This window comes from Eptesicus fuscus, chromosome 8, assembly GCF_027574615.1.
Source record: "Eptesicus fuscus isolate TK198812 chromosome 8, DD_ASM_mEF_20220401, whole genome shotgun sequence".
NCBI lineage: Eukaryota > Metazoa > Chordata > Mammalia > Chiroptera > Vespertilionidae > Eptesicus > Eptesicus fuscus.
In genome coordinates this window covers 18,190,554-18,217,117 of record NC_072480.1, presented here as the reverse complement: position 1 = coordinate 18,217,117, position 26,564 = coordinate 18,190,554, and the positions used below count along the sequence as shown (strand labels likewise).

The following is a 26,564-nucleotide window of genomic DNA, read 5'->3' as shown; positions in this document are numbered from 1 at the left end:
ATGTAATACTGGTTTGTGGTGATGAACTCCTTTAGCTTTTTCTTGTCTGTGAAGCTCTTTGACCTTCAATTCTAAATTATAGCTTTTCTGGGTAGAGTGATCTTGGTTTTAGGTCCTTGCTTTTCAGCACTTTGAATATTTCTTGCCACTCCCTTCTGGCCTGCAAAGTTTCTGTTGAGAAATCAGCTGACAGTCATATAGGCACTCCCTTGCAGGTAAATAACTGCTTTTCTATTGCTGCTTTTAAGATTATCTCTTCATCTTTAATCTTTGGCATTTTAATTATGATGTGTCTTGGTGTGGGCCTCTTTAGGTTCATCTTGTTTGGGACTTCCTGTGCTTCCTGGACTTGTATGTCTATTTCTTTCACCAGGTAAGGAAAGTTTTCTGTCATTATTTTTTCAAATAGGTTTTCAATTTCTTGCTCTCTTTCTTCTCCTTCCAGCACCCCCATGATGTGAATGTTGATACACTTGAAGTTGTCTCAGAGGCTCCTTACACTATCTTCATATTTTTGGATCCTGTTTTCTTTTTGCTCTTCTGATTGGATGTTTTTTGCTTCCTCATATTCCAAACTGATTTGATTTTCAGCATCCTCTAGTCTACTATTGCTCCCTGCAAATTATTCTTCATTTCACTTAGTGTATCCTTCATTTCTGACTGGTTCTTTTCTATGTCATTGATATTCTCACTAAGTTCCTTGAAGTTGTCAATAAGTTCCTTGAAGCTCTCATTAAGATCCTTGAGCATCCTTATACAGAGTTTTGAACTCTGTATCTAGTGGTTTGCTTGCTTCCATTTCATTTAGTTCATTATCTGAAGATTTATTCTGTTTTTTCATTTGTGACATGTTTGTCTCCACATTTTGGCTGCTTCCCTGTGTTTGTTTCTATGTATTGGGTAGAGCTGCTATGTCTCCTGGAATTGGTAGAGTGGCCTTGTATAGTAGGTGTCCTTCAGGGCCCAGTGGCTCAGCCTCCCCAGTCACCTGAGCTGGGCACTCTACGTGTGCCCCTGGGTGGGCTATATGCACTGTCCTATTGTGTTTGAGCCTTGATTGCTGTTGGCATCACTCAGAGAGACTGACCCCCAGGCCAATTGGCTGTGAGGACCAGCTGTATCTTACAGTAAAAGAGCTGCTATGGAGGAAATGCCTCTATGTAGCAGGACTTGCTTCAGCGGGGCTTTGGTGCTCACCAAGTCCACCCCTTGAGTGTGTCACTTATGGATGTTGTAGGGTTGTAATCTGGCATGGTCTGAAGCTGACCACTGAGTGAAACTGGCTCTGGGGCCTAATGGGAGGTACAAAGTCAGCTATTGCCTGTGCCCTGTCTGGGGCCACCTGGCACAAGGTACAGAGCAATTTGCAAATGGCTGCTACTTGTATTGGGCTTGGAGATGCCCAAGAGAGGCCAAACTGTGAACTAAGGCAGGCTGCTGCTAATGCCAGGCCTGGGGACACTTATTGAGAGGTATGGGGCATGCTGAAGCCAGCTGCTGCTTGTTTGAGAGATCTTAGGAAAGTTTGAAGCCTGAGCCAGGACAGGCCATTCATATGGAAAAGCCACTGCAACCAGCTTGGGTGGGACTGCAAATTGGGTGGGGCAGGGTCTCAGGGAATCACCAGGATAGGGTGAACAGTGTGGGCTAGGTTGATAGAGACTCAGATATTGTGACTGCCTGTTGGCTCTGTGGCAGGGAGGTCTCAGCAAAGGAACAATGACCTCTGCCAGCAGTTTTGTCTGGGAGAAAGCTGCCCCCAATTCTTGCCTTGATGCCAGACAATTTAGTTCCTCCCCATATGTACCTGGATCCTTTCAAGCTGCTGCTCCAGCACTGGAGATCAGAGGGAGTGAGTCTGAGTAAGTCCATGTGCCGGCCCTTTAAGAGGAATTGCCTGGGACTTCAGCAGCAACTTTCCATATACCTCAATCCCCCAGCCACAATCCCCACTGGTTTTTATAGCCCAAAGTTATGGGGACTTCTCTTGCTGGCACTGGAACCCTGGGCTGAGGGGTCTGGTGTGCGCTGGTGGTCAAACGAACAGTCGGACACTTAGCATTTTAGGCTTTTATTATATAGGATTTTTTTAATATGTCCAAAATACAGTTTTCCATATATATATTAGAGGCCTGGTGCCACCAGTGGAGTCCCTCGGCCTGGTCTGCGGGGATCTGGTAGAAACCGGCTCTCTGACATCCCCCAAGGGGTCCTGCATTGCAAGAGGTCACAGGCCAGTCCGAGGGACCCCACCGGTGCACAATTTGAGACCAGGGAGGGACGGCGGGAGGGCTCCAGGGTGTGTCCGGCCTGTCTCGCCCAGTCCCGATTGGCCAGACCCCAGCAGCAAGCTAACCTACTGGTTGGAGTGTCTGCCTCCTGGTGGTCAGTGCGCTGGTGGTCAAACGAACAGTCAGACACTTAGCATATTAGGCTTTTATTATATAGGATTCTTTTTTTTTTTAATATGTCCAAAATACAGTTTTCCAGTATGGCACCTTTGATATACAAAACAAGGCACAAATGGAATATACAGAATGATATTAACTGTTATCTTAAAAAGTTACAGAAAATTGTCTGATTGGATAGTTGAAAGCTGTAGGGAATTAATTTTTAAAGATGTGGTGTTTTAAAAAGTCCTTTATCTTCTAGAGATTTGTACTGAAATATATAGGGATAAAACGACACTGGGTATTTGCTTCAAAATAATTTCAGGTGTGTGGGGTAGGGTTAGGAGGAATGGGTGAGTTATATATGAAAACAAGACTGGCCACGGATGGATTAAGTATTAAAACTGTGTGATGGTTGGGAAGGGAGCATTATTACATTACTTTCTATACTTTTGCATATGTTTGAAATTTTCTAAAATGCAATTCTTTTTAAAAAACAGTGTATTACCCCTCTCCTTTGCTCCAAATTCATTGAAATGATATATTTTGAAAGAACTAAAGAATTGTAATAGTGAAGGAATACAAGATTAAAGATATTAGGATACCAGTGGTTTTGACAGGCTCCTCTTAAGTCCCTCAAAGTGGTTCTCAAAATGTGGTCCCTCAGATAACCAGGAAAATCACCTGATAACTTGTTAGAAATGCAAATTCTCAGGCCACATCCCAACCTACTTAGAGGGTAGGGCCATGTGATCTGGGTTTTAACAAGCCTTCCATGTGATTCTGATGAAGTTCCAGGACACTGTAAAGCTGATGAGACTGATAAGAAACAAGAGAAGAAAACCTTAGCCCAAACCAGCCCCAGAGACAACAATCAGAAAGGAAAAGCAATTACAGTGATATTCTAAGCTCAGGGTCAACAAGTGACAGAAAGCTGGAGGCCCCCAGCTGCAACAGTCAAGTCCTAACCTTGCCCACCTCCAAAGCCAATGGCTGGTGAGAGTGGGAGATAGTTCCGCCCAGGGCAAAAGAGCACCATCCTCAGAATAAAGTGCTTTGTATTTTGGCAAAGAGATGGAAGTGAGGATGGGACAAGAGCTTAGCTCTTCTGCTCACTCCCCATCTGTGTATTCCCAAAGGTCTGTGTGAACAAGGCCCCTTTTCTCAAAGTGAACATCTTTTGGAGAAAGGAATGCTTATACAAATGTGGGGAAAATCCACACCAACTACCAATCAAGGGAATCTCTTTCACATGTAAGAGTGATCCTTTAAAAACAACAAATAGCAGCACAGATAATCAATAAAGTGAACAAACAGAAGGTTGACAATCAATGGGGGAAAAACACAAATAATTCAAGGAATAGAAAAGAATGTGAAAATTCTAATTGGTATCCTCAGAAATGTAAGGGTACATCTATGAAAAAAAGCAATTAGAACAAGAAGCAATCTTGAATATTTAAAAACAAATTACTGCCCTTGCTGGTTTGGCTCAGTGGATAGTGTCAGCCTGCGAACTGAAGGGTCCCAGGTTTGATTCCGGTCAAGAGCACATGCCAGGGGTTGCAGGCTCAATCGCCAGTAGGGGGCGTGCAGGAGGCAACCAATCAATGATTCTCTCTCATCATTGATGTTTCTATCGCTCTCTCCCTAGCTCTCTGAAATCAATAAAAATATATATTTTTTAAATAAAATAAAACATTAAAAAATACAAATTACTAAACTTAAAAATTAAATAGAAAAGCTAAATAACGGTGTAATGGACACATCTGAGGATTAGTGATCTAGAAGATAACATTTGAAGAATTCTTTCGGAACAGAGAACAAAGACCAAGACAAAAAATAAAGGTGAACTGATAGAGGATCAAGTTAGGAGGTCCCATATTCACTTGATGAGTTTCAGAAAAACAAAGCAGATAAAATGGAAAGAAAACAATTAAAGAAATTATTTTCAAAATTGCCCTTAATCCAAGAATGGTACAATTCTTCAGTCAGAAAACCATGGGGTAAACAGTATGAATAACAAATGTCCCACATATCTAGGCACATACTGGTGAAATTTTAGGACTCCAAGCACAAAAAAAGTCCTAAAAAGTTTTTCAGGAGGAAAAAAAAGGTCTTTACCAATAAGTAGAATCAGATTGGTATCTGACTTTTAATCAGCAATACTGGGTGCCAGCAATCATGTTACAGCCTCAAAATTCTGACTCCCCTCTCTACCCTACACACCCCCACCACTCCAACTTGGAAATTTTAAACACACTTAAATAATTCCTAGGTTAAACATACAGACAACTGAATGTGAAATTACCCACTAGAAATGAATAACAACAGTCACCTCAGCTAAAGACTGTCAGACACAGCCAAGGCAGTGCTTCATTTATTAGAAAACAAGAAAGAATGAAAATAAACCTCTGCACAATACACCTTAAAGCAATGATTGTTAACATCTCTGAAGATACGGCAGTCCACGACAGTAGCCTAGGAGTCTGAATTCATTTATGTATTTAAGGCCCATGGAATTTGCATGCTAACTAGTGATAAACTGCAGACTAAGTCATATTTTAGATTATCAGCTCAATTTATAATATTGGTTACTTCATCCTAATGAGGTGAATTGGGTTAGGAATAACATCTCTGAATAATATAAAAGTTAAACTGAGTTCCTAAAGTCAGGCAAGGCTTTATTCATTTTTATATGTTTAATCTATGCACAGTGGTGGCACAGGTAAACATTCAAAAGTATTATATTAACTGAATTAATGTACTGGACAGATATTTTCCAAAATATGGGGCTTACTGGAGAAACAGAATAAAACAGAATAAAAAAATCTGGGTGGTGGTTACAAGGTTGGGAAACTGATGTACACATGAATTTTAACCTCAGGTCTACGATGTCACGGTGCCACACAACAGGTGTTCCACGATTCAGGTAGCATCTTAAGACTTAGAGGAGCAACAAGAGGGCTGAGAGCTGTTATCAGCTTGCCTGCCTTCCTTCTTGCAAGCAAGGCCCATGGACTTCGATAATTACAATGTCAGATAAAATTAATTTTTCAACTATAAAAACAGACTAATTTTTAAAAACCTAGACCCTTTTAGCTATCTGTCAAAAGCGTAGAGCTCTAACTCAAGCAAGCACAGGTGACTAGAACATAAAATCAAAGTCTCTGTATTATAGAGGACAAAAAGATCTCAGTAACTTTTATTTAAAACATTTTAAAAAGACTCAATTACTACCTTCATAGGGTAAATTTTAACTAAACCTAAAACTGAGGTAACTATTTCACAAACTGTTTCTGCTATAAGAAATTATTTGAACCTCATCAAGTACTATACTTAACATACTTTTTCATGAGGAAATTTAAAAAGGTCCAATTCTGAACCATACCAAAACAAGCACTTTAATTGAATCTAAATATACAGAGGCCATATCTATATTACTATTTCAAACATTCAATATTTGAGCTACTTAAGTAGTGGCAATAGGTGAATTTCAAAATGTTCTTTGAAATAAACTAAAAATGTAAATCTCAAGACTTTCTATTACATTAATTTAACCTGGTTTATTTTTAAAATATTTCCTCCTCCTCCTACAGTTAAAGAATACTTCTCTCCTGCATTAAAAACAAAATAACTGTATCTCTCTAACCTATAGCTTTGCTCAGCTGAATTAAACGTTTTTGAAGCTTTATTCTTTACTACTACACCAATATCCTCAATTCTTAACTGGTCCAACAGCAGATTTCCGTATATGACAGCAATACATACAATATATACAAATAAAGAGAATTCTGCCAGCAATTCTGTTCAGTAACAATACAGAAGACACAGTATTAAAAATCAATTGTGTATTTATTTGCACAGATTCAAAGAAAAGAATTGAAAATCCAACATAGTATCATATGAAGCTTATAATTCAATGACTAATCCAGTTTAAAAAGAAGTTTTCCTCCACTAACTTGAGCATGGCACTATTTTAAATGCTTCAGTTATGAGTGCTGAAACATCAGACACCTACACATCTTCAGTTTTCATAGAATTACTATTAAGTCCAAAAAAGTCTTTTTTGATGATGTACCGAACACACTGCAAAATCACATTTCTTTCATGTCGAATGTCTGGAGCTAAAAGCTAAAAAACAATAAATACAGAGATTAGCTAGTAAATAAAATATATCCAAGAAATATAATCTAAAATATTATATGTGCCTTCCCCATATGAAAACACAGAACAATAAAGATGTACATTATATTTACTAATTATTTGCTAAAAAAGAATGCAAGAACATTTCTTCTTAATTTAAGTCAAAACTATCTAGCTTTTTAAACAGCATAAATGTTAACATTTGGGTTCTTCTCTAGGAGTATCTGACAAGGGACAAAAAAAAAAAAAAGGTTTAAAAGTCTGCAATTCTTTAATATAAAAATCATATTAAACAGGATTCTCCCCAATTTAAATCTATAAACAGTATACAAATTGGTAAGTAGATACATAAAGATAGTAATAATACTAACAGTTAAAAATCCCAATATTCCTGGACTTTTATAACTTCCCATTTTTGTGCTTATTGCAATTAAAAGAAAGCTAAAAATCCCTGGTATTTAGAATAAGTAAGTACATAACCAAGGAGTCATATGTAATTTGTCAAAAAGATAAAAGTGAAACTTATTTTCTGATGTCATTAATGTAGTTTGAAAACATCACATAGGAACTTTCAGTGGAAAAATGATTTAATTTACCCCTATTAGGCAAACATTTTAAAAATACAATTTACTTTATATAGCACTGAAGTTTACAAAACAGAGATCTCATTTCAGATCAATTTAATCAGAAGCAACTGTGTCTACATGTAATCTTCATAGAGTGTAGCCACCGAACACTTTAGCTACAGCACAAGCACTTACCTGACAAGGCAAAACCAAACAGAATTTTCACAGAATGTCAACAGTTTTACAACTCCATTAAAAATTTAGGAATATTTCTATTTCTATCACTCTTATACATGAAAGCCTTGGATCTTTGAATAGCTTCATGTCCATTACTTAGAATCAAAAGATGTATTGCTTCCTCTTTATAATTTGAAAAAAGATAATAGATTTTTTTAGCACACCACACTGAGAATAAAGCCAAAAATGCACAGATGTTTCCTTTTCTCACCCTGGCTGAGTGGCTTAGTTGGTTGCAGCATCATCTTGTACAGCACAAGGTTGCAAGTTCAATTCCCACTCAAGGCACAAGCCTAGGTTGCGGGTTGGATCCCAGGTCAGGGCGCCTATAGGAGGCAACCAACAGATGTTTCTCTCTCACATCAATGTTTGTTTCTTTCTCTCTCTCTCTTCTCTCTCTCTCTCCCTTTCTTTCTTTCACTCAAATCAATGGAAAAATATCCTTAGGTGAAGATTAAAAAAAACCACACACACAAAAGAAAACCCCTTTTCTCCTTTCAGTCTGCCAGTGTATTTAGCTGTGCTTTCAGTGAAAACTTTAAGTGTCAGTATACCTCAATACACATTTTGTAACCAATCAGTTAAACGTAGATTCTTTTACACTGAGTAGCCAGATTATTATGACCTCTGAACACATAATAATCTGGCCACTCAGTGTATTTGTATCTCAGATGGGTACCAAAAGTATTCTAGACTTTTGCTGGAGATCAACCACCTATTTGCCCTGAGCTTTCTATCAGCCAGTGCAAAGGGGAAAACTGATCAGGTCCACGATTTATAGTATCTTTGATAGCAAATAAATGAGGTACTCAAGAGAAGTACACTGAGTGGCCAGATTATTATGCGTTCAGAGATCATAATAATCTGGCCACTCAGTGTGTGTGTGTGTGTGTGTGTGTGTGTGTGTGTGTGTGTGTGTGTGTGTGTATTAGAGGCCTGGTGCATGAATTCGTGCTTGGGTGGGGTCCGGCCAGCCTGGCCACGGGGAGGGGACATGGGTGGTTGGCCGGCCTGCCTGCTGGTCGAACTCCTGGTCGAGGGGACAATTTGTATATTAGCCTTTTATTATATAGGATATACACTGAATGGCCAAATTATTATGCATTCAGGGACCATAATAATCTGGCCACTCAGTGTATTTTAAGCAGTTTTGAAAATTGTAGGATTAAGCAAATAAAAAATGGGGGGCGGGGGGGAGAAACAAGATGAGGGGAGAGAAAGAGCCCTAGCTGGTTTGGCTCAGTAGATAGAGCGTCAGCCTGTAGACTGAAGGGTAGTGGGTTCGATTCTAGTCAGGTGCACATACTTTGGTTGCAGGCTCTATCCCTGACCCAGTTGGGGTGCATATAGGAGGCAACCAATTGATATTTCTCTCTTACATATCTATGTTTCTCTCTCTCTGTCTCTCCCCCTCCCTTCCACTCTAAAAATCAATGGGAAAATATCCTCGAGTGAGGATTAACCAAAAACAAAAGAGCGAGAGAGAGAGAGAGAAATAACTCATGGACATGAACCACAGTGTAATAATTGTGGGGGGGGTCTAGGAGTGGCTGGAGATGGAAGACCCATAGTAGGGATAAATGGTGACGGGGGAAAATAAAGATAAAATAAAGAGGGGGAAAAAGAAAAATCATTTACCATTTCCAGGAGATATGGATGATGTGTTCTTGGTTCAAATAAAGCATGATAGTTGTGACAATCTTTTTTCCTCTTAGGGTTTGTCTTTTTGAAATTTTTCTTTTGGCTGTTGGCTTCTGAGAAATTTTTAACAGTTGCTTTAACATCTTGATTTGGTCCCTTAGGAGTATCACTATGAAGAACCTGGTCTTCCGCCAGAACATCTGCTTCGGTCTTAATGGGAGTTTCTAAATGAGATAAAAAACACAAAGATTAAAAACAAAAACACAGGTTATCCTTCTAAAAGGTAACAACAACAAAAACCATAATAATTTCTCCCAGCCATAATACTGCCTAATTATTAATTAGAACTAGGCATTTACTATGTATTATAATGCTTTTTTAAAATTGGGAGTTATAACTGCCAAGACTTGAGGAGATTACCACAAAGAATTAAAGAAAGTGATCCTTATGAAAGAAATAAGACAAGACTGAAACTTGGATCTATACAAATGAAGAATGAAGAGTGCCAGAAACAGTCAAAACGTGTGAATAAATACAAGATACATTGTTTTCTTGTTTGAAAATTCTTTTAAATATAATGATAATATAAAGCAAAAATAATAACAATGTATGTGGGGTTTATAACATCTGTAGTGATAAAATCTATGATAACAATAACACAAAGGAAGGGTAGAGAAAAATGTAAATATGCTATGTAATAAAAGGCTAATATACAAATTGTCCCCTTGACCGGGAGTTCAAACAAAAGGTGGGGCCGGCCAGCCAACGACCTGCGGCCCCTCCCTCCAGCTGGCCCAATCAGCCCCTATTGGGACGTGCCAGCTGGACCCCACCTGTGCACGAATTCATGCACTGGGCCTCTAGTATTGCTATAAATTTCTTAAATTGTATGTGAAATGCTATAACATCATCTGAAAGTAAACTGTGATAAGTTAAAGTTGCATATTATAAACTCTATACCAACTCTTATTAAAGAAAACAAAGAGATATATCTAATAAACCAACATTTGCACTAGCCTAAAAATATAGAATTGATCCCACAGGCCAGGCTGAGGGACCCCCACTGGGCCTCTAGTGAAGAAATAAAAGGTGAGATTAAAAGATATATAGAGACAAATGGGAATGACAATGCGACACATCAAAACTTTTGGGATGCAGTGAAAGTAGTATTAAGAGGGAAGTTTATATCATTACAGGCCTATCTCAAGAAACAAGAGAAATCCTAAGTAAACAACCTAACATTACATATTAATGAACTAGAAAAAGAAAAACAAAAGCAACCCAAAGTTAGCAGAAGAAAGGAAATAATAACAATTAGAGCAGAATTGAATGAAATAGAGAACAATTAATACAACAAAGAGCAGGTTCTTTGAAAAGATGAATAAAGTTGACAACCCTGTGGCTAAAATCACTAAGAAAAAGAGAAAAGACTCATATAAACAAAATCAGAAATGAAAGAGAAGTTACCATAGACATCACAGATATATAAAGGATCACAAAAGAATACTATGAAAGACTATATGTCACTAAATTCAATGACTTAGAAAAAAAGGATAAGTTCCTAGAAATACATAACCTTCCTAGACTGAATCATGAAGAATTAGAAAATCTAAACAGACTGATCAGCAATGAGGAAATTGAAACAACCATCAAAAACCTCCCAAAAATAAAGCCCAGGACCAGATGGCTTCACCAGGGAATTCTACCAAACGTAATACCCATCCTTCTCAAACTCCTCCAAAAACCTGAATTAGAGGCAACACTTCCTAACACATTTTATGAGGCTAACATAACCCCGATACCAAAATCTGGCAAGAATAACATGAACCAAGAAAACTAAAGACCTATATCTCTGATGAATACAGATGTAAAAATCCTAAACAAAACATTAGCAAATCAAATACAACAATACATAAAAAAATAACACATCACAACCAACTGGGGTTCATTCCAAGAGCACAAGGATGGTTCAACATATGCAAATCAATCAATGTAATACACCACATTAACAAAACAACAAATAAAAATCAGTTTACCTTATCAATAGATGCAGAAAAAGCATTTGATAAGACACAACACCCATTTATGATTAAAACACTCAATAAAATAGGAACAGAAGGAAAGTAACTCAATATAATAAAGGCCATATATGACAAATCCTCAGCAAATCTTGGTTAAAAGTATTTTAAAATTAACAGGCTGTTAATTTTCACAAGTGACATACGGACTGGATAGTTTATTCGTTAAATCCTAAGTTTGTTAAACCAAGGCCCGCAAAATCAAAGGTTTACTGTATTTGCAAAGAATAGCTCCGACAAGAGGTTAATATTCAAAGTATATAAAGAACTCATACAAGTCAACACCAAACAAACAATCCAATTAAAAAATAGGCAGCCTACTTGAAACAGACACTTCTCCCAAGAAGACATACAAATAGCCAACAGATATATGAAAAGATGTTCAACTTCACTATTAGGGAAATGCAAATCAAAACTACAATGAGATACCACTTCACACCTGTTAGAATGGCTATTATCAACAAGACAGTTCATAACAAGTACTGGAGAGGTTGTGGAGAAGAGGGAACCCTCATTCACTGCTGGTGGGAAGGTTAACTGGTAGAACCACTATGGCTGTTCCTCAAAAAACTAAGAATCGAGTTCCCATATGATCCAGCAATTCCTCTTCTGGGTATCTACCCGAAAAACTCGAAAACGTTTATTCACAAAGATATATGCACCCCTATGTTCATTGCAGCATTGTTCACAGTGGCCAAGACATGGAGACGACAAAAGTGTCCTTCGATAAAGGACTGGATAAAGAAGATGTGGTTCATATACACTATGGAATATTACTCAGTCATAAGAAAAGATGAAATACTGCCATTTGTGACAACATGTATGGACCTTGAGAATATTATCCTAAGCAAAATAAGCCATCAGAAAAAGCTAAGAACTATATGATTTCAAAACTGAAACTCATAGGCACAGATAGCAGTATGGTGGTTATCAGAGGGCAGTAAAGGAGGCCAAATATATGGTGACGAAAGATGATTTAACTTTGGGGGGTGAGCACATGATGCAATATGCAGATCATGTTATCACAGAAACGTACACTTGAACCTATACAATCTTATTAACCAATGTCACCCCAATTAAAAAAAAGGTTATGCATTACTGTGCAAGAAGACAACAAATGCCACACAGAGAAAGGCTTTACTGGAAGGCAATATAGCTGGCTTCTTTACATGTTTAAGTCCCTAAACCAGTGATGGTGAACCTATGACACGCGTGTCAGCACTGACACACGTAGCCATTTCTGATGACACGCGGCCGCATGCCAAGGATGAAACATTTGCTGCTCCTGAGGATGAAACATTTGCGACCAGAGTCTTGGAGTTAGTTTTTTCCTCAAAGTGACACACTACCTGAGTTATGCTCAGTTTTTTGGCGAAGTTTGACACACCAAGCTCAAAAGGTTGCCCATCACTGCCCTAAACTTAGGCTTTGCACCCGCTCAGCTCACACTAGCTTTGGAAGCTTATCTGTTCTAAGCTTAAGGTTCTTTGAAAATGAAGGGGTGGGACCTCAAAGATCCCTTCCAGTTTCTTTTCTTCCTTCTAGTTAAAAAGAGGTGGTAGCCTCAAAATGAAGACATGAGTATAAAAGCATTAAATGTTTTATCTTAAGAGAGAGAGAAGAAAGCATCCACACAGCTTGTTTTTACTGGATTCTGTAATCTGGTAATAGCTTTCTTTGCTATCACATGTCATAAATACAACTGATAAGCAGAAAATGTAATATGTGTTTAAAGAATAACTCCATCTTCATATCAGTGCACTGGAAACAAGAGTAAAGAGATAAATACTACTTTCATTTTTTTTTTTTAAAAAAGGGGCCACTATCTGATAAAGCCAAAGTAGTTTATATTTCAAAAATTTCAAGTAGCTTTTAACCAGCTACCATAGTAAGCCAGAGCCCATTTTAAAAAGAAAAAAAAAATTCCGGTTATAGATAGATCTAAACATTATCTTTCATATTAAAACCCAACTCTTTCTTCTTTAACATCTTCCAACTACACAAACATTGATTATCTCTAGCCTAGTCAACATTAAAGTGCTGCAACCCTCATCCACTTACATCCAAATCTTCCCTTCATTCTATATATTCAGTTAGACTCTATATTCTGATCTTCAGTACATTTCCTATTGTGATTACTCATCTTGTCCTGCGAAACATACACATGAATTCTCTCACGGTTGGTAAAGCCTAAATAAAATTACTATGAAGAGTCAGATTTCCACAACAGCAGGACCCAGGCTTATTCATGAAGCATATGCTGAATTACTGATAGGAACACTGGGTTAAGAACTGCAAATGACACTGCAACAGATCAATGGCCTACTCACAGCTCTTTATAAAAAAATATATGTTTTTTATTGATTCTAGAGAAAGGAAGGGAGAGGGAGAGAGATAGAAACATCACTGATCGGCTGCCTCCTGAACACCCCCCACTGGGGACTGAGATCACAACCTGGGCACATGCCATGACCCGGAATCAAACTAGCAACCTCTTGGTGCATGGGATGATATTCAATCAACTGAGCCACACTAGCCAAGGCAACTCACAGCTCTTTTAAGTAATCTTAAAAGAGATGCTAGAGATTAAACTGGCTCATCATCATCTCTAAGGGTAAGACAGGTCTTCTGGACATAATTGACTTCTCAGAAAGACTTTTGAAAGGATTAATTTCTTCCAACCTTTAAAACTAATGCAGTCACAAGTACAGGCTGCTTTGTTAAAAAGTGAGATAATTTATGTAAATCTGCTCTATGAAGAGCAATGCCCTATATATATTTAAGAAAGTCTATCATCATCTCTGTCATAAAGGACCTCTTTGTACCCACCAAAGGTGCAGGGAGAGTAGAGACAAGAAATTAACTTTCTTTGTTATATCTTTTAGAATTTTCTTCAATACCATTAGTCGATATTCTCTCTTCTTCCCATTCTCTCACTGTATGTTTACCTTTTTCTCACAGAATAGCAATACATTTCCCCATTTGTTTCCTTTGTCACATGTTAACTTTACTTCTGAATCAAATGAAATAGGAATTTCAATATCAAATAGGAACATGCATGACACATATTTCCTTGGATAAGTACACATGACTGGACACTACTGATGCATAGTATATATCAAAGGCAAAAGCAACAAAATAAAACAAAACCATTGCAACAACTGAGGCCATGACTTACCTTCTGGTTCACTGTCTGACCCTGAGAGACTGCCATAGTTGTTCATTAATGAGCAGAGGGCTGGTGTCACTTCCTTGGGTATGACAGTACTTTGTGGTTTTTCCTCTTTATCAGACTCTGAAATAGAAAAAGAATGAAGAGTCTAACAGTATACCAAAAATATCTACCACAATAAAAAGAAAGCTGACAACCCCCCACTCCCTCATGTGTTAGGAAAAAGAATTTTTTCCTAAATCTTCCCAAAGAACAAAACCCAAAGGACCTGAAAAATTTCTCCTTGGTTTAAATCTTCATGGTCAGAGAAGTAATTTGCCCCAAAGAGAAGACACAGGGGCAAATGGAAGCTATACACAACTGTTATTTCAGATTACGGAATTTGGGCCTTCTTTAAATTAATTACAGTCTTTGCTATTAATTTATTATACTTATTTTATTTATGCTATTAATTAATTTCATTAAGATGGTAGAAAGACCAGAAGTGTATTAAATTCCCTGGATTAGGATCAGACTTTGAAAATTAGATTTAGGAATAAAATATAACAATATCTACCTGTTATTTTTAAGACTGGTTTTAAGGACAGAAATAATATTTATGCCATTCTATAGATAAAAGCTTAATCAAAGAATTTTGCTGAAATTAATCTGTCCAAAGTTTTTATTATCTGGAATTTGAACTTCTAAGAACTTAACTAAACAAGCCAAGCGTGAGAACTGAAGTACTCAAGAGCCTGCCAAAGGTAAAGTGTTTGATCAGAGCCCAACAAGCCTAGCTGTAGCCCCAGGACACTACCTATTACATTTGTTTTTGGCAGCTCTAAAAATATATTAAATGTATTCAAAACAACCAATAAAAATAAAGCCTGACCGAAGAATGAAGACAATAAGTAACTTGTTTATGTAATGAACTAACTCAACCCACAACCAAAATGAGATGTTTCAAGACAGCATTTAATGTTCACTAAATCAGTCTAGGGCAGTGGTCGGCAAACTCATTAGTCAACAGAGCCAAATATCAACAGTACAACGATTGAAATTTCTTTTGAGAGCTAAATTTTTTAAACTTAAACTTCTTCTAACGCCATTCTTCAAAATAGACTCGCCCAGGCCGTGGTATTTTGTGGAAGAGCCACACTCAAGGGGCCAAAGAGCCACATGTGGCTCGCGAGCCGCGGTTTGCCGACCACGGGTCTAGGAGAAAGCAAAACATGCCAATAGAAAATGGGAGTATACTCTTCTGAGAATGTGGAACTACCACCTTCTAGTGGTTGAAGTTAAATCCTCTCTCCTCCACCCATCCACACTGCCCAGCACCAGACCCTCCAAAAACTGCTTGTCAATTTTTTTAAAATATATATTTTTATTGATTTCAGAGAGGACAGGAGAAACATTGATCAGCTGCCTCCTGCACACCCCCTACTGGGGATCGAGCCCGCAACCCCCCTGACCAGGAATTGAACTGTGACCTGGTTCACAGGTGAATGCTCAACCACTGAGCTCCACCGGCCAGGCATTTTTATGCTACCTTATCATCTTTTCTCCTGGATTAATAAAGGGAAAGGGAAATATGTATTGTTTTTATCTATCTCTCTAGATATAATTAATACAGATATATATTTTCAATGGATTAAAAACAATCTACAATATTAGTATAGAGATTGTTCATCCCATTATTTGAATGATGATAGGCCAAACTGTATTATTTCCTTCTAAGACCCAAAAAGAGATACCAAAAAGGGCAAAACCTGTTCTTTAAAAGCATGAGCACATTTCACCCTTATGAGGTATCACTTTCAGTATTAATTACAGGTGATGAAACAAAATTCAAAGAATCTGAGTAATTTTCCCTTAGGCAACACAATTACTAGTATACAATAGTTGGGTAAAATTTAAGTCCTGGCCATTTGACTCCAAATCCCAATTCTTAACTAGAGGGTTAGAATATCTCCTATAGATATAAGGTCCTCTTCTTAAAGGAAGCCATCTCAAGGGAAGTAAAGGCAAAAATAAATGAATGGGACTATATCAAACTAAAAAGCTTCTGCACAGCAAAAGAAACTGACAACAAAACAAAAAGGCAGCCAACCAGATGGGAGATGATATTTGCAAGCAGTAGCTCTGACAAAGGTTTAATTTCCAAAATATATAAAGAACTCATAAACTCAACACCAAACAAACAAAAAACCCAATCAAAAAGTGGGCAGAGGACATGAAAACACACCTCTTCCAAGAAGACATACAAGCAGCCAATAGATATATGAAAAAAAATGTTCAATCTCACTAAGCAATTAGGGAAATGCAAATCAAAACTACAATGAGATACCACCTCACACCTGTTAGAGTGGCCATTATCAATAAGAATAGCAATAACAAGTATTGGAGAGGATGTGGAAAAAAGGGAACCCTCATTCACTGCTGATGGGAATGTAGACTGGTACAACCACTATGGAAAGTAGTCTGGCGAATCCTCAAAAAATTAAGAATAGAGCTTCTATATGGGCTAGCAATCCCTCTCCTGCGTATATACCCAAAAAGCTGGAAATTATATATTCGCAATGATATATGCATCCCTATGTTCAGTGCTGCATTATTCACAGTGGCCAAGTCATGGAAACAACCAAAGTGTCCTGCGATAAAGGAGTGGATAAAGAAGTGGTCAAATATACAATGGAATACTACTCAGCATAAGAAAGGATGAAATAGCACCATTTGCAACAACATGGATGGACCTTGAAAACATTATACTAAGTGAAATAAGACAGTCAGAAAAAGCTAAGAACCGTAAGATTTCACTCATGTGGGATATACATCTGAGACTTGTGAACAAACAGCAGTGTGTGGTGGTTGCCAATGGGAAGGGGCAGTGGTAAAGGTCGTTTCACCATATGGTGACAAGAGAAAATCTGACTTCGGGTGGTGGGCACACAGTGCAATATGCAGATCTTGTAACATAGACACCCACACCTGAAACCTATACGATCATGTTGACCACTGTCATCTCAATAAATTTAATTTAAAAAAATGAAGCCATTCTATTAAAAGGTCTCTTTGGTCAATAACAATGCTAATAAATGTCTTCTTTGCACTAACAGCTCCATTTCACTGCTCCCTTTTATAGCAAAATTCCAAACAGCTATTTGATAAAACTCACCAGGAAATCATCTGGGCCTGAAATTTCCTACAGCTGTCTGACCCACTCCAGAGTTTACTCCAATTTGTCTTTCAGGCCCTCCACACCAGTGAAGCTTTTCCTGCCTAAATTAACCTGCTTCTTCTGTGGTGACAAATCTGGAGGTCATTTCTTGGTTCTCATCTTATTTAACTTAGTGACAACATTCGACAGTAACCATGTTTTACTTTTTTAAAAATATATTTTTATTGATTGCAGAGAGGAACGGAGAGGCAGAGACAGAAACATCCATGATGAGAGAATCATTGATCTGTTGCCTCCCATATATATGCACCGACAACCCACAACCTAGATATGTGCCCTGACCAGGAGTTGAACCCATGACCCTTTGGTGCATGGGACAATGCTCTGACCCAGTGAGCGGCAAACTCATTAGTCAACAGAGCTAAATATCAACAGTACAACGATTGAAATTTCTTTTGAGAGCTGAAAACCGACTTCTGCGCATGGGCCACGAAGTTTCAAATGCGCTGTTCGTGCACGCCCACACGTGGTATTTTGTGGAAGAGCCACACTCAAGGGGCCAAAGAGCCGCATGTGGCTCGTGAGCCGCGGTTTGCCGACCACTGCTCTGACCAACTGAGCCCCACTGGCCAGGACTCATGTTTTACCTTTTAAAAAACATTTTATTCATGTGGCTTCCAGACCCTCTTCTCTTGGTTCTGCTTTCCCAGTCTCCCTACTGAATTTTCCTCACTGACTAAATTCCAAATTTTTCAAGTGCCCCTGGTTCAAATCCTCAGTCAGTTTTTCTCTTTTTGCCTCCTCCTCTTATGATTTCATTTTATCTCAAATTTTAAAATACTACCTAGATGCCGGTGAATCATACATTTATACCTCCAGCCTTCAATTTTCCCCTAAACTCCAGAATAATCTAACTGCCTGTTCAACATCACTACCTAATATTTGGGGGAGATATTTTGAGGCTATATAAATACCCTATTTTACCTTAAAGTACCATTCACCAGTGGCTCTTGCCTGAAACAATTATTACTATGGTGTTCTAATGGTGACTTTCTATTTCTCCCTAACCCTTCTACAATTATTACTGAAATTCTTCTATAAAAAAAGAGTTGTCCCTCCTCCCCATATTTATTTATATCAGTATGGACTCATGAATATCCATTTTATTCTTTTGGCTATAATCTATTATTTACTAGAGGCCCGGTGCACAAAATCCGTGCACTGGGGTGGGGGGGTGGGGGGTTGTCCCTCAGCCCAGCCTGCACCCTCTCCAATCTGGGATCCCTCTCACAATCCAGGACTGCTGGCTCCCAACCACTCACCTGCCTGCTAGCCTGATAATCCCCTAACCACTCCCCTGCTGGCCCGATTGCCCCCAACTGCCCTCTCCTGCCAGCCTGGTCACCCCTAACTGCCCTCCCCTGCTGGCCCTGTCACCCCCAACTGCCCTCTTCTGCAGGCCTGGTCACCCCCAAATGCCCTCCCCTGCCGGCCTGGTTGCCCCTAACTGCCCTCCCCTGCAGGCCTGGTTCCCCCCAACTGCCCTCCCCTGCAGGCCTGGTCGCCCTCAACTGCCCTCCCCTGCCGGCCTGGTCGCCCACAACTGCCCTCCCCTGCCGACCTGGTCCTCCCCAACTGCCCTCCCCTGCAGGCCTGGTCCCCCACAACTGCCCTCCCCTGTCAGCCTGGTCGCCCTCAACTGCCCTCCCCTGCCGGCCTGGTCGCCCGCAACTACCCTCCCCTGCCGACCTAGTCCTCCCCAACTGCCCTCCCCTACAGGCCTGGTCCCTCACAACTGCCCTCCCCTGCCAGCCTGGTCACCCCTAACTGCCCTCCCCTGCTGGCCCTGTCACCCCCAACTGCCCTCCCCTGCAGGCCTGGTCACCTCCAACTGCCCTCCCCTGCTGACCTGATTGCCCCTAATTGCCCTCCCCTGCTGGCCTGTTCGCCCCCAACTGCCCTCCCCTGCCGGCCATCTTTGACCACATAGGGGAGGCCATCTTGTGCGACGGTGTGAGGGTCAATTTGCATATTACCTCCTTTTTTAAAAAAATTTCTTTATTGATTAAGGTGTCACATATGTGTCCTCATCCCCCCATTCCCATCCCACACCCCCCTGTATATTACCTCTTTATTATAAAGGATTTTGTGGCTCAAAATAGTTACAAGTTTAGCCATTGGGAGCACTTGCAGTTGGTCCTTATATCCTTCTGACATGCCCACATCCTAATGTTTTTTGAGCACTTTCTTCCTGTCTGGCACTGTATTAGATGCTCTAGGCTCACCTTATATTTTCCCTTTCCCGAACATCAATCATTTCTCCAAAAAGCTCTAGTCCAGTCTCTTTAATTGGAGAATGGTAAAACCACAATTTGGGTGTTTGGTGTTCTCATTATTACTAGGAGTGTCACGAAGCTCACTGTACCTGACTGCCTTTCCAAAGGTAAGAGTTAGGAATTCACACAAATGAACAACTCCTTCCCTATTTTATTCCCCCTCAACTGTGTACTGGAAATCCACCACACAAAATAACACTTTGAAAAGGGGGGCTGTCCCTTTTGACTTGATCAAAACATCCTGTACAGTGACTTTTCATCTCAAAAGAGAAAGCTGTTTCCAAAGCCCTCCAGACCCACCTAGCAGTTCTAACAGGCATTCTGAGAAGCTACCCTGGGAAGACTATGCCAAAGGCACTGAACTAGCTGACAGAATAATACTCAACAAACTTCACTCACTTTTTTTTTTAATCCTCACGCAAGGATATCTTTCCATTGATTTTTAGAGGGTAAGACAGAGAAATATCAATGTGAGAGAAACACATCGATTGGCTGCCTCCTGCACACACCTCGACCAGGGCCCGGGCCAAGGAGGCGCCTACAACTGAGGTACATGCCCTTGACCGGAATTGAACCCAGGACCCTCTGGTCCGCAGTATGATGCTCTATCCACTGAGCCAAACTGGCTAGGGCTTCACTCACTTTTTAATAAAAACAGCCAAAACATTTCTCTAAACTAAAAACATCAGTATAAAAACAGTAGCAATGAAGATGATAAAATTAAACTTTAAAATGATTATAAAATATCAGCTCAAATAATTTCTCTTACTGTTAAAACACTACTGATACTTTTCTTATGGTAAATCTCACTTCTCATGTATACATATCATATTCCCACTAAACAAAAATATAATACAATAATCTAAAACCTATCACTAGACTGAGTTTCTTGAAGGCAGAGAGAGACTTCTCTGAATCATAGTGCTAGGCAAGCAAAAAGCAAGATCTCAGCAAATCCCTATTAAAATGAAAATAGAAAAAAAATATGCCTTCTGAATGTCTTGCCCAACTCTAGACACTAGTTGTAAAAGCTTCATATCTGGTTTCTTTCTACAATTTATTTACTTGTCTCTCCTCCTACCATTTTCTTTTATTTTTTAAAAATATATTTTTACTAGAGGCCCGGTGCACGAAATTTGTGCACGGGGGAGAGGGTGTCCCTCAGCCCAGCCTGCACCCTCTCCAATCTGGGACATCCCTCTCACAATCCAGGACTGTTGGCTCCCAACTGCTCGCCTGCCCGCCTTCCTGATTGCCCTAACCGCTTCTGCTGCCAGCCTGATCACCCCCTAACCACTCCCCTGCCAGCCTGATTGATGCCTAACTGCTCCCCTGCCAGCATGATTGTCCCTAACTGCCCTCCCCTGCAGGCCTAGTTACCCCTAACTGCCCTCCCCTGTAGGCCTGGGTCCCCCCCAACTGCCCTTCCCTGCAGGCCTGGTCACCCCCAACTTCCCTCCTTGATTTCAGAGAGGAAGGGAGAGGGGGAGATAGAAACATCAATGATGAGAGAATCATCGATCAGCTGCCTTCTGCACACCCCCCATTGGGGAACGAGCCCACAATCCGGGCATGTGCCCTGACTGGGAATGGAACCATGACCTCCTGATTCAACTACTGAGCTACACAAGCAAGGCATCCTCCTACCATTTTCTATTGCCCTTATGGAACAAAACAGTTATATGCTCTAACCTCAAGAGCATTTACAAATTAAGTCTTGTAAAGAAAATGCTATCTATTGAAAAAAGTCACCCTTAAAAAATGGAAACTTGGTTTTATGGTTTCCAACTCAAAAACAGATATTTAACAATGAGCATTCATGACAGCAGGTGTGCTAGGCCTGCTTATTTTCTTATTTTAACATCTACCTTTTAAACAACAGAAGCCCATTTAGCTTATGTCAGTGCAAAGAATACTGTCCTAGTCAGTGTTCTATGATAATAGCTATATTATAACTAGTGGCCCGGTGCACGAATTTTCAGCTGCCTTCTGCACGCCCCCCATTGGGGAACGAGCCCACAATCCGGGCATGTGCCCTGACTGGGAATGGAACCGTGCACTGGGGGCGGGAAGAGGAGGGGGTCCCTCTGCCCAGCCTGTCCCCACTCACAGTCCGGGAGCCCTCACGGGATATCCTACTGACAGCTGTGGGGAGCAGGCCTGAGCCGCAGTCTGGCCTCCCTCTGCAGGAGGCAACCAGCCCATCAGGTATATAGATACTTTCTGAAGGCAACACGAATTCCTTCCTTATTTCTTTCCTCTGTGTTTGGAGAACAGGGGACTAAAAGGTGGAGACAGAACTGTGGCCAGGCCTGGGGCTTTTGTAGGCAGCGGAAAGAGAGAGAGGGCTGGGGGAAGTCTAGACACATTTCGTTCGATTGTCCTCCCTTACTCCGGGCCCCTCCCTCCATTTTTTCCTTGTCATGGTGGATGCTCAGGCCTTGGACCGACAGGAGCCCAGCGATGGTGGGGTTCAGCCTCCTCACTTCTCAGCTGAACATACAGCCGCCTCACATTCCAAGCAGGGCTGTTTTCAAGTGGCTAAAGTGCTGGGAATTCACGCCTCCCGGCCTTTCCCCTCTTGGTTTCCTCCTTGGGTCGGTTGCAAACTTCACTGAGACACCAAAGCAGCTCTGCCCTGGTAGTTCTGCACCGGCCCCCACCCGGGCCCCCTGGGCACTCTTCCTCGAGGTCTCCAGGTCCACAGTCTGCGCTCGGCGAGGTCGCCCAGAGCCCGTTCCCCCAGGCAGGTGGGGCAGGGGTCTAGGTTGGAGAGCTGGAGGAAGATGGCAGAGTAAGAGTTAGTATGAACCAGTGCCTGCTCAGCCAGACTTCCTAAGCTCCCCACTGGGCCCAGGCCGAGCCCCTTCCCCACACCGTGAGGATCCAGGCTGAGGTTCCCTCCCTGCACCCAGTGCCCTCCTCCCTGTTCCACCACCAGGGGGCGGGAGCAGCTCGCCTGCTCTGGACCCTGCCAGCCCGGCAGGCGGTGGCACAGGCAGTGGCCACGAGCCTCCTCCCCTTCCCTGAAGCGTGGGGGCGCTGTGCAGGGAGACACCGCTCCACGCTGAGCCACCCTCCGGCCCGGGACCTGTGGGGGCTGGGTGGTATTGGGCTCCTGCTGGCCCCACCAAAGCCAGACTTGGCTTGGCCGGCCGGCCGCCCACGTTGCCCTCGCGAATCACCGCGGCCAGGCCGTCCCATCCCAGGAAGTGGCCATCCCAATCACCATGGCTCACTCCCCACCTCAGGCGGGCCTGCCTAGCAAGCATGTAGGCAGGAGTTGGGCTGCCGAGGGGAGGGAGGAGGGATGCGCAGGCTGGGGCGGAAGCGGGGAACTTGGCGGTGTAAACACAGCCGCCCCCCCATGCCGTGCCGGCCCCTCGTGCCGCATTCCCGGACCCCCGTGCACCCCTACCCGGTGCTGCACTCTCGGGCCTGGGGTGGGGGCGAGGGACCTGGGGCTGCAGCCTGGAGGCAGCCCTCGCTGGCTTGGAGTCGCAGTGGTCGGTCAGGGAGGGATGCGGGGTGCCATGAGGCAGCCTCACGCAAGTCCCCGCCTCTCTCTCTCTCTCTCTCTCTCTCTCTCTCTGAGAGGTCAGTAGTTCAGCCCGCTCGGCATGCTGCACACACAGCCTGGCGTTCGGTCGAGCCTTTGGTCGTTTTGGATGTTATGGGGACACTGGCTCTTTATATATATAGATGAACGACTGACAAATTGGGTCCTTTTTGTTTTGTGGCTCCTGAGGAGCTTCAGTCTGCATTGCTCAAGGACACATTACTGACCAGCTCCTTTCTTTCAAGCTCAGTTAAAACTTATTAAAACCACAGGCCAGGAAAGCCATAAAACATACTGTATGTATATTTAAAGAACAGCAACAAAATAAATGTGGTCCTAACAAATGAGATACCAAAAAGTTTAAAAGAAAATCTAGTGACAACAGGCCATACTCAAAAGTGATAAACTGGGAGACTCCAAATGATTTGCTTCCCCATGAAACACTGTCAATCCTATGTTTAAAGCATCTACACAATTAGTGAGAGTTGACAAACTACCAAGTATTATAAAAAGGAGGGCTCAGGTAAATATTTTCTAAGTATGATATGAGGTTTATAAAGATGAAGAACTGTTGTCTTATCTAAAATGTGAATGCTGATGTCTGGATAAGATTCTGAGCCAAAAAGAAAAAAAAAAAAAAAAAAAAAAATGTAAGGATTTGGGAGATCTCCATTCTGAAAGTTAGCTTAGTGCTGAGAAGTGTTAAGTGCCACATGAGAGCACAAACAGGGCACCATTATCACAATGCTGTGCTGCAACCTGAATAATTAGCACACAACTGGATTTGGCTGGCTCTGGCTCAAGGTGAAGGAAGCTGCCTCCAAACAAGTGTAAGAGCAGAGATGCTGAGAATATTTAGGGCATGTGAAAAAAATGGTACATGTGATTTTCTGTAGCTCTACCTATAATGAAAAGTTGAAAAACCAGTTGTCTAAACACTGATTTGGAAAATATAAACATGCAGAAGAAATCTGAGGTAAAGGATAACATGAGTTTACATGGAATTTTCCCCACAAAATGAGGATGAAAGGTATTTATTACTGTTGCTCATATCTAAAGTGTCTCTTAAAGACCTAGCTACAGGCTTAAGTAAAAGCAAGATATATATAATCATCTTTTTCATTGTTATTTCACCAGATTAGCACATACTGAAATACTTCTTTACATATCAGAAAACAGCCCCAGCTGGGTTGCTCAGTTTGTTGAAACGCTGTCCCATGCACCAAAAGGTTGCACGTGCGATTCCCAGTCAGGGCACATATCTAGGTTTCAAGTTTGATCCCCAGTGGGGGTGCATGGCAGGCAGCTGATCAATGTTTCTCTCTCACATCAATGTTTCTTTCTTTCTCTCTCCTTTTTTCTCTCCCTAAAATCAATAAACATATCCTCAGGTGAGGATTAAGAAATTTTCTTTATAAAATGAGAAAACAGAATTATCCATCTACTAAAGCTAACAAAACAAAAACAACAAAGACCACTCAATATTCCAGAGTTCTTTCAATGTTCACTTAGAGAACTGCATCAAGTGAAAAATTAAATAATTTTCAAATTAGTAACTTGATTATAATGGTAATCTTCATATTTGTGTTTCAAGCATTTTAATAACATGAGAGTGTATATTTGGGTACAGGTGGTAATTTATCATCAAGGTCACACATTATAAATGTGAAGAAGTGTAGACACTAACATTTTTTGAAGGGAAAAAGAAAATCGGTGCCCAAGAGTAAACTAAGTGCTGACCCAAAATTTCATCTGCCTTTCCCCTTGATATCAGCAAGGGTAAAAAGATGCCTTTTCTAAACTCTCTCCCACATCTCAACTATCCTAGGCTCATGCAATATTTTTTTAGACAAATTCAGATTTCACATTTAGAGGAAGTATGGTGGACCAGTGGAGTCAGACTCCTAAGTTCAAACTCTGGTTCTGCCACTAACTAGCAGTATGATGAAGGAAATCACTTACCTTGTGTTCTTCAATTCTAAAATGGAAGTAGAAACAGTACTTATGTAAAAGATTTATTAGGAGGAAACAAGTTCAATAATCTGTCATGTGAAGCCACTATCTTCCAGGCTGAACAGAGGCTGCTGGCAAACCTACAATGTAACCTTAGCCCCCTCACTAATAATACTCCTTTGCAAATGAGGATACACAAGCAATTAGATAAAGCCTCCCAATGCTACTGGAAGGAAAGGTGATAGAAATATTTATATATAAATTTTCATTTTTCAGAAGGGAAAATGGAGTCTCAGAGATTGAGACTGGGATAGCAGCATTTTGGTCCTTTAATTTTTCAATTTATAAGCAAGAGTAAACTTGCCCCATAAGGTCTAGAGGGAATTCAATAAATACATAAATATATCCTATGCCCCGAGGAAGAATAGCATTACTCAAATACAATGAATTAATATTATTTACCCAATGATCAGAAGCATAAATAATACTAACTTCCATTGGAATTACTAATTTATGGTGGTAAAAATTCAAATAATTGAGCAAATTTGAATCTACAGCATCAACACACTCAGGACAATCTTAAGAAAGGTCCTAAGATTACATCATACTTTGAAAATTATCCAACATATATTATCTTTCTTCCACATCTTGCCTGCCTCATACGTCCACCCCCCAGTTCAGAAAAGATGTCCTGAAATGAGGTTTTTTACAAGGAATTCCTTTAAAAAAATAAAAGCAAAAGCATCATTCTACATTTTTACATATTTGCCATTAAACTCTCAACAAACAGCCCTAGCCAGTTTGGCTCAGTGGATAGAGCGTCGGCTTGTGGACTGAAGGGCCCCAGGTTCGATTCTGACCAAGGGCACATGCCTGGGTTGCGGGCTCCATCCCCAGTAGGGGGCATGCAGGAGGCAGCTAATCAATGATTCTCTCTCATCATTGATGTTTTTCTATCTCTATCCCTCTCCCTTCCTCTCTAAAATCAATAAAAATAATTTAAAAAAATAAATAAATAAATAAACTCTCCACAAACAATGCGGTCAAGAATCAACTTCAGCATCATTGCTTATGCTTACAAACACACCTTTTCCCGGATTAACTTACCAGAATCAGTATTTACCAAAACACTCAGAGGGTCTGCATTTGCCTCAGGTGGACCTTCAGGCTTCGAATCAACCAAGCAAATGCCTGATCTGATGGCTGCTCTCTGTCCGGCACAGTCATTTTCCCACTTGTGATGTCTGTCAGAACTTCTGATCTTTGCCATCTGTGAATGTCTGGACATTCCCTTCATCTTACTGGAGAAAAATAAATAAATAAAAAAAATAA

At 40.8% G+C, this 26,564-nt stretch overlaps 1 protein-coding gene across 1 annotated transcript in view; it reads right to left on the bottom strand.

Annotated features, from left to right (window-relative positions):
- Positions 1-6,223: 6,223 nt before the first annotated feature.
- Positions 6,224-26,564, bottom strand: part of NUFIP1 (nuclear FMR1 interacting protein 1) — a 45,771-nt gene continuing 25,430 nt past the window's right edge. Inside the window, exons 7-10 of the mRNA XM_008145556.3 lie at positions 26,340-26,533; positions 14,234-14,350; positions 8,975-9,201; positions 6,224-6,521 (exon numbers count right to left, since the gene is read on the bottom strand). Coding sequence (XP_008143778.2) covers positions 6,405-6,521; positions 8,975-9,201; positions 14,234-14,350; positions 26,340-26,533 — 655 coding nt within the window. The 3' untranslated portion in view covers positions 6,224-6,404. The remainder of the gene's footprint in view (positions 6,522-8,974; positions 9,202-14,233; positions 14,351-26,339; positions 26,534-26,564) is intronic.